The sequence below is a fragment of the Vipera berus genome, assembly GCF_964194415.1.
Source record: "Vipera berus genome assembly, chromosome: 3".
In the NCBI taxonomy this organism is placed as follows: domain Eukaryota; kingdom Metazoa; phylum Chordata; class Lepidosauria; order Squamata; family Viperidae; genus Vipera; species Vipera berus.
Window position 1 is genome coordinate 181,424,176 of NC_138204.1, and position 16,178 is coordinate 181,440,353.

The 16,178-nt window shown below is 34.5% G+C and overlaps 1 protein-coding gene across 2 annotated transcripts in view; it reads right to left on the minus strand.

Moving 5' to 3' along the window:
- Positions 1-16,178, minus strand: part of ARFGEF1 (ARF guanine nucleotide exchange factor 1) — a 68,892-nt gene that overhangs the window by 3,889 nt on the left and 48,825 nt on the right. The window contains exons 22-37 of one of the 2 annotated variants that reach the window (XM_081325286.1): positions 15,404-15,554; positions 14,030-14,120; positions 13,660-13,700; positions 13,386-13,555; positions 12,547-12,698; positions 11,944-12,116; positions 10,323-10,483; positions 9,878-10,008; positions 8,395-8,524; positions 6,908-7,043; positions 6,684-6,822; positions 5,943-6,015; positions 5,134-5,263; positions 3,636-3,775; positions 2,242-2,410; positions 144-282 (exon numbers count right to left, since the gene is read on the minus strand). In XM_081325286.1, coding sequence (XP_081181412.1) covers positions 144-282; positions 2,242-2,410; positions 3,636-3,775; positions 5,134-5,263; positions 5,943-6,015; positions 6,684-6,822; positions 6,908-7,043; positions 8,395-8,524; positions 9,878-10,008; positions 10,323-10,483; positions 11,944-12,116; positions 12,547-12,698; positions 13,386-13,555; positions 13,660-13,700; positions 14,030-14,120; positions 15,404-15,554 — 2,126 coding nt within the window. Of the gene's footprint in view, positions 1-143; positions 283-2,241; positions 2,411-3,635; positions 3,776-5,133; positions 5,264-5,942; positions 6,016-6,683; positions 6,823-6,907; positions 7,044-8,394; positions 8,525-9,877; positions 10,009-10,322; positions 10,484-11,943; positions 12,117-12,546; positions 12,699-13,385; positions 13,556-13,659; positions 13,701-14,029; positions 14,121-15,403; positions 15,555-16,178 lie in introns of those variants that run through there. The other variant, XR_014026131.1, reaches the window with a different exon arrangement.

The following is a 16,178-nucleotide window of genomic DNA, read 5'->3' on the forward strand; positions in this document are numbered from 1 at the left end:
CTTTACTGTCTTCTCAAGATTCTTCTTTTGAAGAACTTTGCTAAATGGATCTGTGTCATGAGGCTAATTGCTGAAAATTAACCAACTCAGTACGTCTTTAAAATTTTAAATAATGTGCAGTAAAAGCTATAAACAAGCCTTACTTTAGTAATCTTTGTTGCACTTCTTCCCAGGCATCTTTGCGACTTTCATCCATATACATGCGGAATAGTATACGTAACCCACAAGCAAGACTGCTAGTCTCCTGTTTCAACAGATTGGGCTTCGATTTTCCTTTGAAACCTGCCAAAACAATATTTGTTATTTATATTTTATTGACTATCTAAAAATCAACACTTGAGTAAAATATGGGCACAAAAGGGCTATTGCATAGGCTATTCATAGCATCCAGATTTCCTAATGAGGATGCTTCTAAAATTCTACAAGAGTGGGAGCTGGATTTCTATTAATATCATCTTTCTTTAAGCAAAATGTTATACTCCATATGGTGCAGCAGCTTTGCACTATGCTGTTGTGGCAGGCCATGGTGATTGAGGCTTTCTGGGGCATGCTGGCTTTGCACTGTGCTGCAGCTCAAGGGATTCTTATTGCCCCAGAGCATTAGGGGACCAAGTATAGTCTTTCCTACATCTATCCATAAGCACACCCCATACTCTCTTTCACTGGCCTCCCAGAACTCACTAAGTTCAGTTTAACAATGATGGTTAATCGTGGCACCCTGTCCCAACTCAATGTGGCCTCTGCTAGGCCTACCAGGGCCTCTTTCACACACACACACCCCGTGGCACCTCTGGACTCTTTATCTGAGACTCTCTCTGCTTCTCATTTAGTGAACGGGACATCTGAAATTACAATAACAACTTGGCCTGTCAGGATTGCTGTCGCTAAGCAGCCATGTATTATTCTTTATGATGGCAGTATTTAGCAGCCGAAATTCTTGTATAATTGTAATCATCAGTCGAGGTCTACATTTTGGTACCTATGGGATCCTCTCTCTCTTCATAGCACATCTCTTAAATGCCTACAGTGTTCCTGCTCATTCTGATAAAGCAAATCACTAGCATCCAAGAAAACCTAAGTTTAGATATAAGAATATCTCAGGGCTACATATTACATAGAACACTGAAAGTATTGTTAGACTATACAAAGCTGTAGCCCACTATCTTATTTGAACAAATGCCTGGCTGCCCAGGAAAAAAAAGACAAAAGAAAGGTGAGGGTAGCAGGAAGGATTTTGAGGTTTTGCATGATTGGAAGGAAACCTTGCCATTTGTTAAATAGAAGTTTTTTGATTGGTTATATAAATGGGTGCAACTATGTTGTTAATGAACAGACTCCTCCTCCATCGCATCCATTTTGGGGCTATGACAATAATGAAATCTCAAAATTCCATGCATGAACACGTGATCAAAAATGCTAGTGACACAGCACAACCTTCAGTATTTATATATCATTTTTCTTGTTACAAATTATGGCTACCCATCAGAAAAAAATATTTAACCTTTTAAAGAATTATTGAATTATTGAAATCCAGAATTTATATTCCTCTAAAATTTCAGTACAAAGAAATTGGGTTACAAACATTAAAAGACATGATTTAATGTTTCTGTTATCAGTACACAACTTGAAGCTAAAGGCATTGTTATGTTTTTTTAATCTATAATTTTACTATGCCACATTAAAATACATTACTGTACAGGTAGACCTCAATTTAAAACCATTTGTTTAGCTATTGTTCAAGGTTATGATGACACTAAATGAGGGGGATTTACCATCAGTCCTCCAAATTTTAGTCATTGTAGTGTTCCTGGAGTCATGTGATTGTCAGCTGTGTCCTTAGTGCCCAGTTTATAATTACAATGCTGCAGAAAGCTATAGACACATGATTACGATTTTCATATTGACTTTCCACAAGCAAAGACAGAAGCCAACAGGAAGCTGGAAGTCATTTCTGCTACTTTTTCACCAACCTATACTTTGTACTTTCTGCCTGTACCTGCCTGTGGGAACTCCTGCTTTTCTGTAGCTCCCACATGCAGCCCACTTGCCTGGGCTCTCATCTCTTCCCATACAACAAATTGCATAGTTCTGGGGTAATAATGGCAACTAGGACTACGGGACAGCCATTGCTAAGCAATGTGGTCAAGTCACAATTGCTGTCGTAACCTGAGGACTACCCAAACAGTATTTTTCTGCAATGTTCATCACTGAAAGTCCTTATAATTGGCAAGAAAGACTTACCTGCTTTCCAAAGTGCAGTTCTTTGCTCATTATTTGAGTTGAAAGCCTTAGCAAATTTGTGAGATTCTAATAAACAATCCAGCAGTTTGAATAGCTGCTGTGATGTTAAAAAACGATACATTCCTTGATCTTGTGTGTCCACATGAACATTAAAGTCTACTGCATCCCTCTGGAAGGAAGGAAGGAAATTTTAAGTTTTATTACAGTTAGCTTTTTGGGTGTCACAATGAATCTCAATAAGGTTTCCAGCTATTGAGAACAAACTGATTTCATCAAGATATCATCATAATAAATAAATCTCAAATATTAGTTAACTGAATTTATGAAATTGGCTAATTATATTAGGACATGTTGATGCAAGTTAAATCTCTTTTTTTGGCCCAGTTTGCCTGAGGAAAAGAAGCCGCTTTAGGCCAGGGGTAGGCAACCTCGGCTCTTTTATGACTCATGGACTTCAACTCCCAGAATTCCTGAGTCAGCTGACTCAGGAATTCTGGGAGTTGAAGTCCATGAGTCATAAAAGAGCCGAGGTTGCCTACCCCTGGCCTAAGGCATACCTTGATATAGGGTGTTGATCTCCTTAAACCACACCCTCTCTCATTACATAAATACACATCACCTGATACGCTTATATCCACTAAGCACTCAAGTTTATACAGCTTGGAGGTGGAAAATATGCAAGAAAATGATGATATGGTCAAAAAGCTCACTTGCCTAATAATTGTGCACAATGTATATTGTTACTTAATGATTACCCATATCCAAAGGACAAGAAAACAGCATCCTTCAGTAGCGGCAGCTATCCATGAGCAGCTGCTACTTATGTAGCCACAGTGATGAGGCGAATCATGTTTTTCCTCCTAAAAAATCTGTAGCATTACCTCCCAAATTATTTAAGAGAAAGGCACATGAAACATTAAGGAAATTTGCATCAGATGTGAAGCTTGTTTGTATCTAAAAGCTATTCTCTATGTAATTGATTACATAGAGAATAATTATTTAATAGGATGCATTCAAAAGGTTTACAGAAGAAGCAAGAAACTAAATTTAACTTTCGGTATCTAATTTTTTTTTGGCATCTAAATAAGAAGTGTTCAAAGGATCTTTGGGAGTCAAGAAAGCAAACAACAAAACATACTTTGTGATAACACAACAGAGACTAAATCTGGAATACTTGCATCCAAACCCTGGCACTCAATTACAAAAGGCCAGGGATGTTATGATGCAGATCCAATTTTTCTGTTATCATAGTTTATTCTGGATGCTTACTGAAATGTTTGGAAATCCAGGAATTTTTCTCCAGAAATTACAAAATTTATGAAACAGAGCATTTGACTCAAAACTAGAAGAAGGCAACACTTACATGAATATGCATACTAGTGGACTTTCCTTACCTGTGCTGCAGCTAGATTCTCAGCATCTTCTTTTTTGCTGGTTGCTGGGAAAAATACAATGTTGTCTATTGTTTGAATAAGTTCCAGTTGTACGACACATTTGATTAACAGCGCACCAAACAGTTTCTGATCTGGAAATTCTTTTAAAACAAGAAAAAAGTAAAATAAATTTGGTAACTGAAAAAATCATGCAAACTACTAAAGATCTATGTGTAAGTGTTAGAAACTTTCTACTGTCTGCCAAATTACTTGAATATATACTAATACAATTGTCAATTGTATTACCCTAAATTATGTATATAAAATATCTATAGTACTTGTAAAATTAATAATATAAAGACTTTAAGTGTTGTTGAACACAAAATCCCAGGAGGCCTGGCCACAAAAGATAGTGAAAGATTACTGAAATGCAAGCCAATAATTTCTGAAGAGTTATATACTGTCCACCTGTATCTTTAACACAAATATCATAGAAATGTATTGTTTAATTAAACATCAAAGCTGTGCAAACAATTGTGTTTGTGTTGAATTTCAGCTGCAGCTGAATTGTGTTAAATTTCAGCTGCAAATTTAAGTTCAAAAATAGTTTAACACTAAAATATCTAGAATAAAGTTTAAAAGTATGTCATCTAAAGGTGTAACATTCCTTTGGGGAATGACAGCACATTGTCATTTTAAATAAGCGTGGCCCAGGTGCAAAAGGTGCTGAGAGAAGTTTGGAATATTTATCGTAGGTCACTTCCATACCATAGTTTCTACTCTCCAGCACATAACTGTCTTCTGCCAACCTCAAACTGTTGAAAATAATACCATGGCGGCTTTATGATGAAATATGGGAGTGTAGGGCGGTAAAGAGTTCCTACCCAAAGGAGAACAAATGGTTTATAATTTCTGCAGAATTGCAGTGACTCTAGGAAAAAGAAACATAGTTTTGCCGTGATTTTAGTTATGCCACAGTTCACCCAGCAATAAATCTACTCAACTTTCTAAATGTAGTTGTAATTGTAAAACTGAATGGCTTCAAAGCCTTCCAAATTCTTATGAAAGTGTGCTGTATTACTTTTAACACTGTTATATGACCTTTTTCCCCCAGAATCTTTTAAAGCAAAAATGTACGAAAGACTGAAAACAATAAACCACTGAAAAGAACTTAGAAGACAGGGAATTTTTTATTTTTGTAACTTTTCTAAAAAACCTGAAAATAGGAAGCAATCGTAAACCAGGAAGAAATGTACACCCACAATTAGAAATGTAAAGAACATCACAGGTGAGAATTTTTTCTTAACTTCCAGGAATCTTAGGAATTAGGTTACTAAGGCATTTAAAATAAGAGAGTACGCCCTAAGAAAGCCAAACTCTTTTTGTAATGTTCATTCATTCTCAATGCTTACAGAATTTCAAAAGTTATTTCTGACAGCAAGGTGTCAGAAGGAAAAACCCACAAACATAGAAACAAATGCAGATTATCAAATAACTGTTTGGAAACATTTCTTCTTACTTGCTATAGGTTTGTTTTTGCTGACCTCCTCATTTGCAGGCATCCCTACAATAGGCTGAAACTGACGTCTATCTAAAGATTTTGGTTGCACAGAATCATGAATATCTACAGATTTCTGTGATATGGCATCCTGAAAATAAAGAGAGAAAAATTATCTCATATAGATTTGGCAAAGAAATAGACTTCCTAGGAGCACCTTAATGAATTTGCTTTGAACTAGGATTTTTGTTTAATTTGATTTGGTAATTACAGAACACCATGAAATGTGTAATTATACATTTAATTAAAATATATGCAAAAGTTATTTATTTTCCGTTTGCCAAAGCAACAAGTGCTAATGGAACAAATCCTTTTGGTCCTTCCATTTGTACAGATTCCCACTTAGCTCTGGAATAGCCTCTCAGGTAAATTTAAGGCACCCGTGGAATGTGTGCAGTGGAGAAAGTGAAAGGGGAATTTTTTTTTTCTGGTACTGAGAATTTTACAATAACCTATAAATAAATAATAATAATGAGCCTATTTTAGTGAGCAAAACGGAGCTAAGTAAATAGGTTAATTGCAAGGAAGTTAAGCAATATAATTGATTTCAGTTTTGATTTATTTTTTACAATAACATGACACAGTTGGCAAAATACTATAAGGGACTGTCTTCTAACCTGGTAAATTTATTTATTAAATTTATATGACATCCCTCTCACAGTTTCAGATATAGGTTATTTTCTTCTTCTTTTAAGTATGAAATTTTTAAGTAGGAAATCTATGTCACATAGAACATACAATGCTACATATCTCTCTTTATTCAAACATACCAACTGTTTCTCTTTTCCAGAAGATGGAGATGGAGGAGCAGTATCTCCTCCCACTGGCCGCCAAGTTAAAAGCCTTAAAAAGAGAATGCAACTTTAATTCTAAAACAGAAATATCTCAATGTTTTACAATTAAAAACAATTAGAAATCTGTAGTAGTGTTTTCAACAAAAATGAATCCAAAATTTATATTTAAAAAACTTTCCTGGGTTATAAGTAAATATAGCATATATTTTCACCCCTTTTCCTTAATTTACAATTTCTTTTAGCAAAGAAGGAAAAAAGCATGACCATTAGATTTGGAAATGTTATCTTAATGCTCCTGAATTAGTAGAAGCCGTTTAGGAATGAAAGTTCTTAATTAGTTTATTAGGTAATAATGTTATGCAAGGTCACCAGTCACTAAACATATCTGAACAAACTCAGTTCAGATGACTAAGAAAAAGCAGAAGAGAAGTCCAAACCATCTTACTCTATTATTTTTAAAAAAAATCATAAGCGGATGAGGGATTAGACCTGCTCTGAGTATGAATTAGTTAAGGATCTGACAGATAAGGATAAGAATTCCAAGATTCTTATGTGTGACTAAACCCAATATAAAGGCTATATAAATGTCACATAAAACAAATACATGTATGCTCATTATATCAAGACAAGCATAGCTAATGCATGTTCAATATTTCATACATATGAATTTGTTTGCAGACTTTCTCCCAAATATTTACAAAAGGAAAGATATCTTACGCATGGGGAATAGTGGTTTTGAAGATATCCAACATACAGTTGCAAGTCTTATCCCAGATTTCAAGGGTAAACTTTTCCCCATTCAGAATGACAACATTCTCTAAACAGTTTGTACCAGATCGTGCCAGTTGTTCATTGTCTGAAATGCAAACAAAACATTAGCTTGTTCATAGTATACAGAATAAACTGCAAGCATTGTCTGTAACAACTTGATGCAATCTTACCTTGCTGAACACACCAGTACAGCTGAGCAAATATATCATCCAAAAGAACATCACTAAGTACTTCTAAATACTGTGTGAATACATCACAAATTGCATAAAGTGCATGATTGCAAGTTGTTGTCATCCACTCCGCTTTCTAGGGAAAAAAGCAGAGAGACCTTCTCAATAATAATTGTATTAACATTGAAAAGCAGCCAGGAGCATCAAAGTCCTTCAGGAAAGTTGGAGAATATTAAAAAACAACAACTCTGTAATAGAAGCCTAAACAGATTGCTGAGAAGAGGCTAGAGAAGGCCAAAGAGGATCTTCACGTAATATAACAGGAACATAAAGGAAATTATGAAAGCAAGGCACTTTCCTTTTACATTTTTAACCATTGATTTTAGGTCACTACTATCTCCAAAGAACTATAAAAATGTTTTTCATTTGCCCCTGTGTAAGCTTGTAAGCCGCCCTGAGTCTTCGGAGAAGGGCGGGATATAAATGGAATTAAAAATAAATAAATAAATTATATATTCTTTGAAAATGTGCTAATTATTCATTTGGAATTTTAATATCATTTAGGTTATTATGTATCACTTAAAGTATGCAAAGCAATGAAGCACTCTGAACCTAAGGCGAAAAATTTTATTCAACACCACCACAAGAACTTTGCTGTTAAATTGGTAGACAAAGCAGGGAAGTGTGAGCCAATTAGTATTTTCTAATACTATATACTTTCAGGATATTTTTGGTTCAGAGAAAAATATAAGCAGTTATGAAGTTTCAGACTTAATTGGAATGATCAACCTCATATAGAGATAATTTTGCTAGTACAGTTTTAAATTTTAATTTTAACTTAATGTAAATTATAATTTCTATTAAATGCACAGCTACTACAAAGGGATAGTTACACATGGAAGTTTTGCCAAATAATAATCATCCAATTGTAAAATATAATACTACATTTATGAAAACAATCAAGAGGGCATTTTAAGTATCTCTTCAAAATATCATTTTTATCAAATTCCAGCTCAACACTTTAGCCAACTTTTAACTGACATGGCCTAACAATAAAAGTCAACATCTCTGCACCAGTGGTATTTGTTAACTTGGTCCGTCTTTTAAATTTAATTCCTTTTAAAGTCTTCTGATGCTAAAAGAGGTGTTAAAAGATCCTGATGATTCCTTTTGCCTGATATTCTTAAAAATATTGGTTGCATGAGTTGCATCATAATAGAAGGAAACAGTAATTACACAAGAATTAACATAATGTAGAAAGTGACAATTTAATCTACAAAAAGCTTTAGTACATGACTATGTTCTCAAAATTGTTCATTATGCAGAAAAGACTTTATATAAAGTATGCCAATAAAAATAGCATGAAGTAGAATTAAAAAATGGATATCATACAGACAGTTCTCTGCTCAGCTTATGGGTATAAAATGTAATCTGAACATAAAGATGTAACGGTAGTAAAATATGAACTACTCTCAGGTTATTTTTACCTCTGTTTGTTGTTCTGGTAACTTCATATTGTCAAATATTCGGAAGACTATCCGAAATAAATCCTGCCACCAATGCTTTTCATATGTGTGACCATATGTTTTCATTATTTCAAACATAACTGTTAAACCTCTGAAATAAAAATGAATGTTAAGAATTACCAACTAGATCTTTCAGCTCTTACTTTTAAATTATCGTTAAACATAAACAGTTACACTCAGAATAGATAGGCAAATATCTTACAGGTAATATTTTACAGTCATAAGTCAAGGACTCCCTATAAACAACTCTATATAACCTTTTAGAAACAATATTTACAAAAAAGAAGCAGCTCAAAATTTCAAAAGCCTGATAGAAGCATTTTATGTGGGCAAGACTGTGTCATTCAGTATAAAATTCAGGTCATATATGAAACTTTCTCTAATGAAAGTTAGAACAATGTATTGGATTCTTGTATGCAATCCACAAAAATATTAGTAGTTAATATACTCATAGAAACTACACAATCATTCAAGCATTTTCTATCACAATTATCAGACTTCTAGTAAAGTGGTTATTATATATAGTTCTTATGAATTTGGATCCATATATCTTTGTCTAAGTCAACTATAATTTTCTGTGTAGACAATTTTGAGAATTGGACCTGTTCTCTCACTACACATAGGTTATTACTGAGTTGGCAACATTTCTATTCTAAAATATTATGTGCAAAGGGAATTGGAAAGAGAATGAAAGTTTATAATCATGGGTTGATTAAGTTTTAGTAGTGGATTTCTCAAATCCCAATTACTGTCCACTTCATAATGTGCTACTTGTATTTTGGTTTGAGTTGCTTACATTGCTGCTTAAATGCCACATGCATGAGAACATGCTGCTTCAGAAATTTAGCTTTTTAGATTAAATTATGAAATATACCTTAATGATTCTCCGGCAGTCTGATTATATTAGCTTGTTCAATGTGTTGTCTGCTACCAACTCTAGTTTTAAAGTACTATTGCATAATTTAGGTTTAGACTTAAATATAAAGATAAGGCTTTTTTAAATAAACAGCTAGACAACCAGACTTGCGTATCATATACAGTAACAAAATTAAATACTAAATTCTCATCCACACATTTCTCTTCCTCTCTCTCCGTCTCTCTCTCTCTCCCTCAGATATTCAATAGAGTTCCAACAATATACTAAAGTAAAAATGGCCTCAAAGCAAATACGTGAACGATTATGATTATCAGTGTTATTGTAGGGAAAATATAAGAAGAAAGGAGTGTTAGGTATGCCTACCACCTTGAGTTACTTATAAATAATGGTGAGATAAAAATCTAATAAATTTGGCATGTATTCACATTATTTTGTTTCTTTGCAGTCTCTTGCTGACAGATTAGTTTTAACAAATGTGGCGATAACAATATCTCATCTAGCGCTTTCTAGGAGCTTACAACTAAAATGTACACTTTATAATGTCGAATGACAAATATGGATTGTTACCTGGTTCTTACATCTAATTTGCATCTATTGATAATACAGGACAGCTCAAAGAGAATTGGAAACCAGCCTCTCACCCACACCCTGTCTTCTGGAGCGACATTCATATCATCACTAGTGTATTCTCTGAAAGCCTTTAAAAATAAAGATAAGTTTATAACATTAATTCTCTTTAGTTGTAGCATTTTTATATGGATAGACAACATGGTCCAAACTTTACGCACAAGAAGTTTATTTCTAAACATAGAAGTATGATGGACCAGACTGACAAATTAAGGGGGAAAAATAGAAGTTTACACAACAGAAGTTTTCAAAACAGATTTTATTATTTCATGGAGAATTCAAACACATATGCCATCTTATAATTTGCTGAAATTTAGTTTTCAGTACAGAATGTAATCAACATCTGGCACATGTAAATAATATTCTGACACAGAATAAACTGTACCTGAGGTCTTTCTGATACATATTTTGCACAATGGCGAATGAGGCGAATAGCTTCCATACTTGTGTCAGGAAAAGCTGCATTGCATGCAAATTCAGACAAGCATTTCACTGCATCCTGGAAGGAATCTATGGTTGCTGGGAAATGTTTTTCAAACACAATTGCTAAAAGAAAGAACATGTGTAATGTTCTAAATGTTCATTTTTAAGGCAAGATGTCATCACTACTACAGCAAAATAATGATATATTGATAGCATTTAAAATAAAGCTAAGAAGTCAAATATCAATAAACATAAATATTATTTTTAAATTCCATTAAAACTAAAATTATTATTGTGCTTTTGAGTCAGCACTGACTCTTAGCTACTGCCTGGACAAGTCTCTGGAGTATTCTTAGCAAGACCCTCCGCCCATCCCACCTCACTGGATTGTTGTTGTGGGGAAAAAGAGGACTGTTATATATGTTCTTTGCCTGAGTTACTTAAAGTAATAAAGACAGGATAAAAATCCAATCAATAAATAAATTTTGGAGAATGATTGTGTTAGGCATATGGTGTTAGCCTACAATGTTGGGTTGAAAATATATTAACCATAATGCTATGGCTTTAAGAAGTTAATTGGCCAATGGGTGTGTAAGTGTTCTCATGGCCATAAGAGGAAGCTAGGAACGTAGCTTCTCTCTCTCTCTGAATTCACTGATCTCTACTATTACTGTTTTTGCTCTGCTGTTGGTTTACTACTGTTGTAACCTGAACTGTGTATTGACCTCTGGACCGGTAAGAAGACTTTGTATTTTGGATTGCTACTTGGACTGTTTATTTTTGACTGTGCATTTTTGTTCTTACACCACCTCAAAGTAAAATACTTTTTGCTTTTAGAACTCAGTGTATTTCTGTGTGTAACTTTTACTGCTCTCAGTACCCTTCCTTGTCTGTGCAAACTCTTTGGTAGCACAAGGAGACCTCTGCACAATAAATTCCTTAACACTGGTTATGGGCCCAGGCCTGTACTGAGAGTAAGTACACACAGTATTCCTAGCTGAGTTTGTATTTGGTGTAAAATGGCACAAGAACAGTTGTCAGGCATCTCCTGGATAACCCGGTTGGATGGGACAAACTATGTTTCCTGGTCCACGAAATGCTGCATGCTTTTGCGCAAGGAAGGACTATGGACTGTTGTAAATAACCCACCAGATACTACTGCTTGGGATCCAGATGATGAATAGGATGCAAAGAAGTTAGACAACTTTAAACGAAGCAATGAGAAAGCTCTTTGCATTATTGGACTAACACTGAATGACCAGCAGCTTGTCCATATTCGTGGTGAGGAGTCTGCTGCTAGGTGTTGGGATGTTTTGCGAAGGCTTTATGTTCGTGACAGTGTGGGTGCACATATACACCTTACACGTAAGCTGTTTAGGGCTCGTTTGCAGAAGAATGGAGATATGCTGACCCATTTAAATTAGTCCAAGGAGCTTTGTGCCTAAGGCAGTGGAAGTATCCATGGTCCCAGTTTCTAGCCACGTGCCTTAATCAGTACACCAAACTGGCTCTAAAGCTAACCCCCCCCCAACAAAATATTATAACTCTTGGGAATATTCTATAAATTATATATTATTACTCACTGACAATGTGGCCGGTAGTCTGAAATGCCAGGTCCACTATACCTTCGTCCTGATCAGATGCAGCCAAATGAAAAACTGAGAAAATGTTCTTCCAGCCTGATCGTATATTGGCTGCTTGGGAATTTACCATCTGGGCTATGCAACGGACAACCATGTCACGAATGGTCGGTGATCTAAAATAAATTTCACAAATACATACATTTACTGGTTAAAATTGACTTAGTTCTAGTACTTTGATGTAATCTGCAGCAACTTGTTTTTTTCTACTTTTGTATGAAAAAAGTCAAATGTGCTTCTAATATAAATATTTTAAATTTAATTAGTATTGATAATAGAATAGAATAGAATAGAATAGAATAGAATAGAATAGAATAGAATAGAATAGAATAGAATAGAATAGAATACAGCACAAATAGAGCTGGAAGATCGACTATTTCTTCCTCTTTTATTTTCAGTATTCCAAGTTATCTAAACAATATATCATTTTAATTACTACTATACAATATATTGAATCAAATACATGAAGAATTATAACAGTATAACAAAAAAGAAAAAAATATGATTCAATTCCATGTGTTTAGATTCCAGAATGATTTTAAATACCTATTTTTCTTCATGATGTGTTCAAATGGTCTTAAGAAATCCTTTTGGAATCGGAAATTAGCAAGCTCCCCTTTTTCTAAGAACTTCATTGATAATTGCCTTAAGGAATCTACGGCAAAAATAGCTACATCTTCATTGGGATTACAGCCAACCTAGCAAAGTCAAATTAGAAAGCATAAAGATATACAATGTTATCTATAAAAACCTACTGTAATAAAAGCAACCTACATGTTAAATCTACATTTGAAGAAAACACTACAAAATTATTTTAAATTTCAAAATGTTTAGTATTTCTTTCTAGCAATAATGTTTAGTAGAATAATTTTATTGCTGTCTGAAATTTCAGTATGTAATTGCAGTTCACCATGCAGCAACCCACATCCTAAAAGGGACAGGAAGGGTTAGCATAATATGGATACTACACTAGGCACACTGATTGTCAATACGATTCTATGCCCAACTGAAAGTGTTTGTTTTCTTATATATAAAGTTGTTTCCTCCCAATTTGAGATAGCCTGTACAGGTACAGCCTAATAATGAAGATCTCTACCCTTTATGAACTGAAGAGGGTGGGTGCTCTTTTTTGATGGCAAGCCCATGTCACAGAACAATTTTCATGAGGAGCAGAGCCTCCAACTCTGCTTAGCTCTTGTAGGACACTAAACATCTTTCTGTTCCAGTGGGCTCAGACTGCTAGTGTGGATGGACTCCTATGAAGATAGTATGTTTTGATTATTTATATTTCTTGGTTAGCTTCATTTTTGGTTATATCTGTTGGATCTGAGGGTCAATTAAAAGGTAATAAAAATAAGGATAATATATAATAAACTCTGACATACCTTATTGAAATGATCTCCAATAACTTCCCATATTCTAGACCACTGTAGCCTTATTCGTCCCATGTTATAGTAAGAAATCTCTACTATTTTTTGTAGGCTGAACATCCGGGGATGAGTTGCAGACAACAATTCATCCATAGAAACAGCACAAAGCCATCTGACAAAATCCACTGTTGAATCCAAATACAATCTACTTACTATTATTTTCAAAATGTCAATTAAATCAGTCTTTATTACAGAATTTATGTTCCCCCATATCTAAATTAATACTTACCAATAGCATTTCCATCTAGTCTGGTAGATCCTGTAAATATTCTGCCAAATAAACAAAATTGTGCAATAATTTTTTGTGATATGTTTTCTTTAGTACAAATTAGGTTGCAAAAGAGTTCTACCAGTTATGAAGTGAATATTACAATTTCTACCTCTGAAAATAGGTATGGAGTTAAAAGAAACATGAAGAGATAAGAATATTTTCATTTCCCATTTTCATAAGCATGCAAACATAAACCACCCAAACGGCTTAATTTTATTTCCTTTTAATTTTTTTACAATGCTTTATAAAAATGACTATGCTACCACTTGTACTAATGAATAAAGAATACTATTTTCTATATAGCAAGTTCTGATACTAGATAAATTACCTGTCTACAGCAACAACAACACTTTGTGAACTAGTTTCTCCAATAGATTCTTGAATACTTGCAATCTGCTTCCAGTCCATATTTCCTCCAACTATAAAACACATCAAAAAAAGAATATGGATTGTGAGAGAAAAATGACTGTAAATAATTAAAGGTATGTTTACTAACATTAATAAAATAACATTGACAAAATGACTGCTACCCAAAAATTGTTTACCAAAGAGAAGATGCACGTTAATCCTACATCGTCTATTAACTGCGAGATGCAGCTACCTCGCTATACTATGAATAAAGACTAAAAGGATATATTGAACTTATTTCCATCTAATTTATCATTATTTAAAAGGTAAACACTAGCAGAGCTGAAGAAATGAGTCACTGATGGAAAATAAATAGACTGATCAATGATACAGTTTTTGCACTCTATCAAATAAAGGTATTTCCATTGCTGATCTATCTGGGTGAAGAATACCCTTAGTCACAAGAGCAAACAATAATAGAATCAGAATGACAGAATTATGTTTTACACCAATGCAGCTAATTGTCTTAAGTAAGGGGAATTATGCCAGTCATCACCCACACTAATTAAAGATCTTCTGTTCTTTGCAGTGATACAGGGACCCGCTATGCTATGAAGTTTTAGAAGATAAACAATTCCATTCAGCATTGAAACTCCCAGCAATATATTAAAGTTTTCTGTGAAATACAGTGCTTGGGTTGAGGAAATTTTCAGCCTGCAAACAGGGAACTTTGTCCAAGGTTGATGCATAAGAATCTAAAACATGACCTTACGCAGTTTGTTAGAAGTTGATAATGTGCTTGGTGCTTGGACTACATAATATAATTTAACAGCAGAGGAGAATAAAAGCATGCAGTTATTCCATCTATGTCTAAAAATGATTTCTTCATGAGATATGTACATTACTTTTTACCAAACACTTTTCATATTATGGAGATGTTCCTACATAATCCCAAATAATTTTTACCTGAACATTTTGTTTGTTCAATTTTTCCTCAGTATTTCCTAATAGTATCAGCTGTTGAATTACTTTAGTGGATTAAAGCTAAACTGTACATGCAAAGGACATGTCGTTTTTGAACTAGTATATATACACTGGCTCCTATTCAGCCTTTTCTAAATAAAACCTGGACATGGAGATTCCAGCAATATTTCCCTCCAGGTATAGAACTAAAATAAGATGCCAATAAATAAAGCTATTTAGAGATTAAAAACACACATTTTTAAGTGTCATAATTTTTCCACGTTTTATTTTTTTCAAAGAAAATGCACTGACATATCTATGTCAAAAATAGGTATTATATATATTGTTAAAGGAATTATTCCACTCAATAATTAGTATTTACAATACGTACCAAGTCCCAGGCTTGCAAATTCGTCAGAAGCCTGATCCTTTGTTCCTATAAATGAACCTTCTCGGCCTCTCACAGTCCCAGATATGTAACGTGGTTTTACTCCAGTACCTATTAATTGTGCTAGTTCAAGCTGGCTGATGCATTTCAAAATCTTGAATTAAGAAAAGAATGCTACAAATTAACTAAACAATCCACAAAGGCCCATATTTTAGAAATAATTTTACTACAACCTAAAACCATTATAGGTAGTTCTCAGTTAACAACAATAATTGGAACCAAAATTTCTGTTGCTGAGCTATGCGGTCATAAGGTGTGATGTCACATGACCTTATTGTTTAGCGATGGTAATCCTGGCAACGCCTACTGTCTTCATTAAATGATAGCAAGTAATTACTTGCGATCCTCATTTAATGAAGACAGTCGGTGGTTTTCAAGCAGGTGGTTTTCAAGCAGGCTGGCAGGCAGATAAGGCATGGTATAAGAATGGCAGGGCCACGATTAGCTGTTGCTGAGCAGGGGTGGGTCGGGTCTGTGAATGGCTTGCAAGGCTCGATGTGAGCATGTTGGGGCCTGGGGTGGCTGTTGCCAGGCAGGCATATGAGAGTGGTCCACGAATGTGGTGGGGCTGGTGTGTGTGTGTGTGTGTGTGTGTGTGTGTGTGAGAGAGAGAGAGAGAGAGAGAGAGAGAGAGAGAGAGAGAGAGAGAGAGAGAGAGAGAGAGAGAATGGTTGAGTGGCCTGTGTGGTGCAATGCAAGAGCAGCAGGGCCAGGGTGG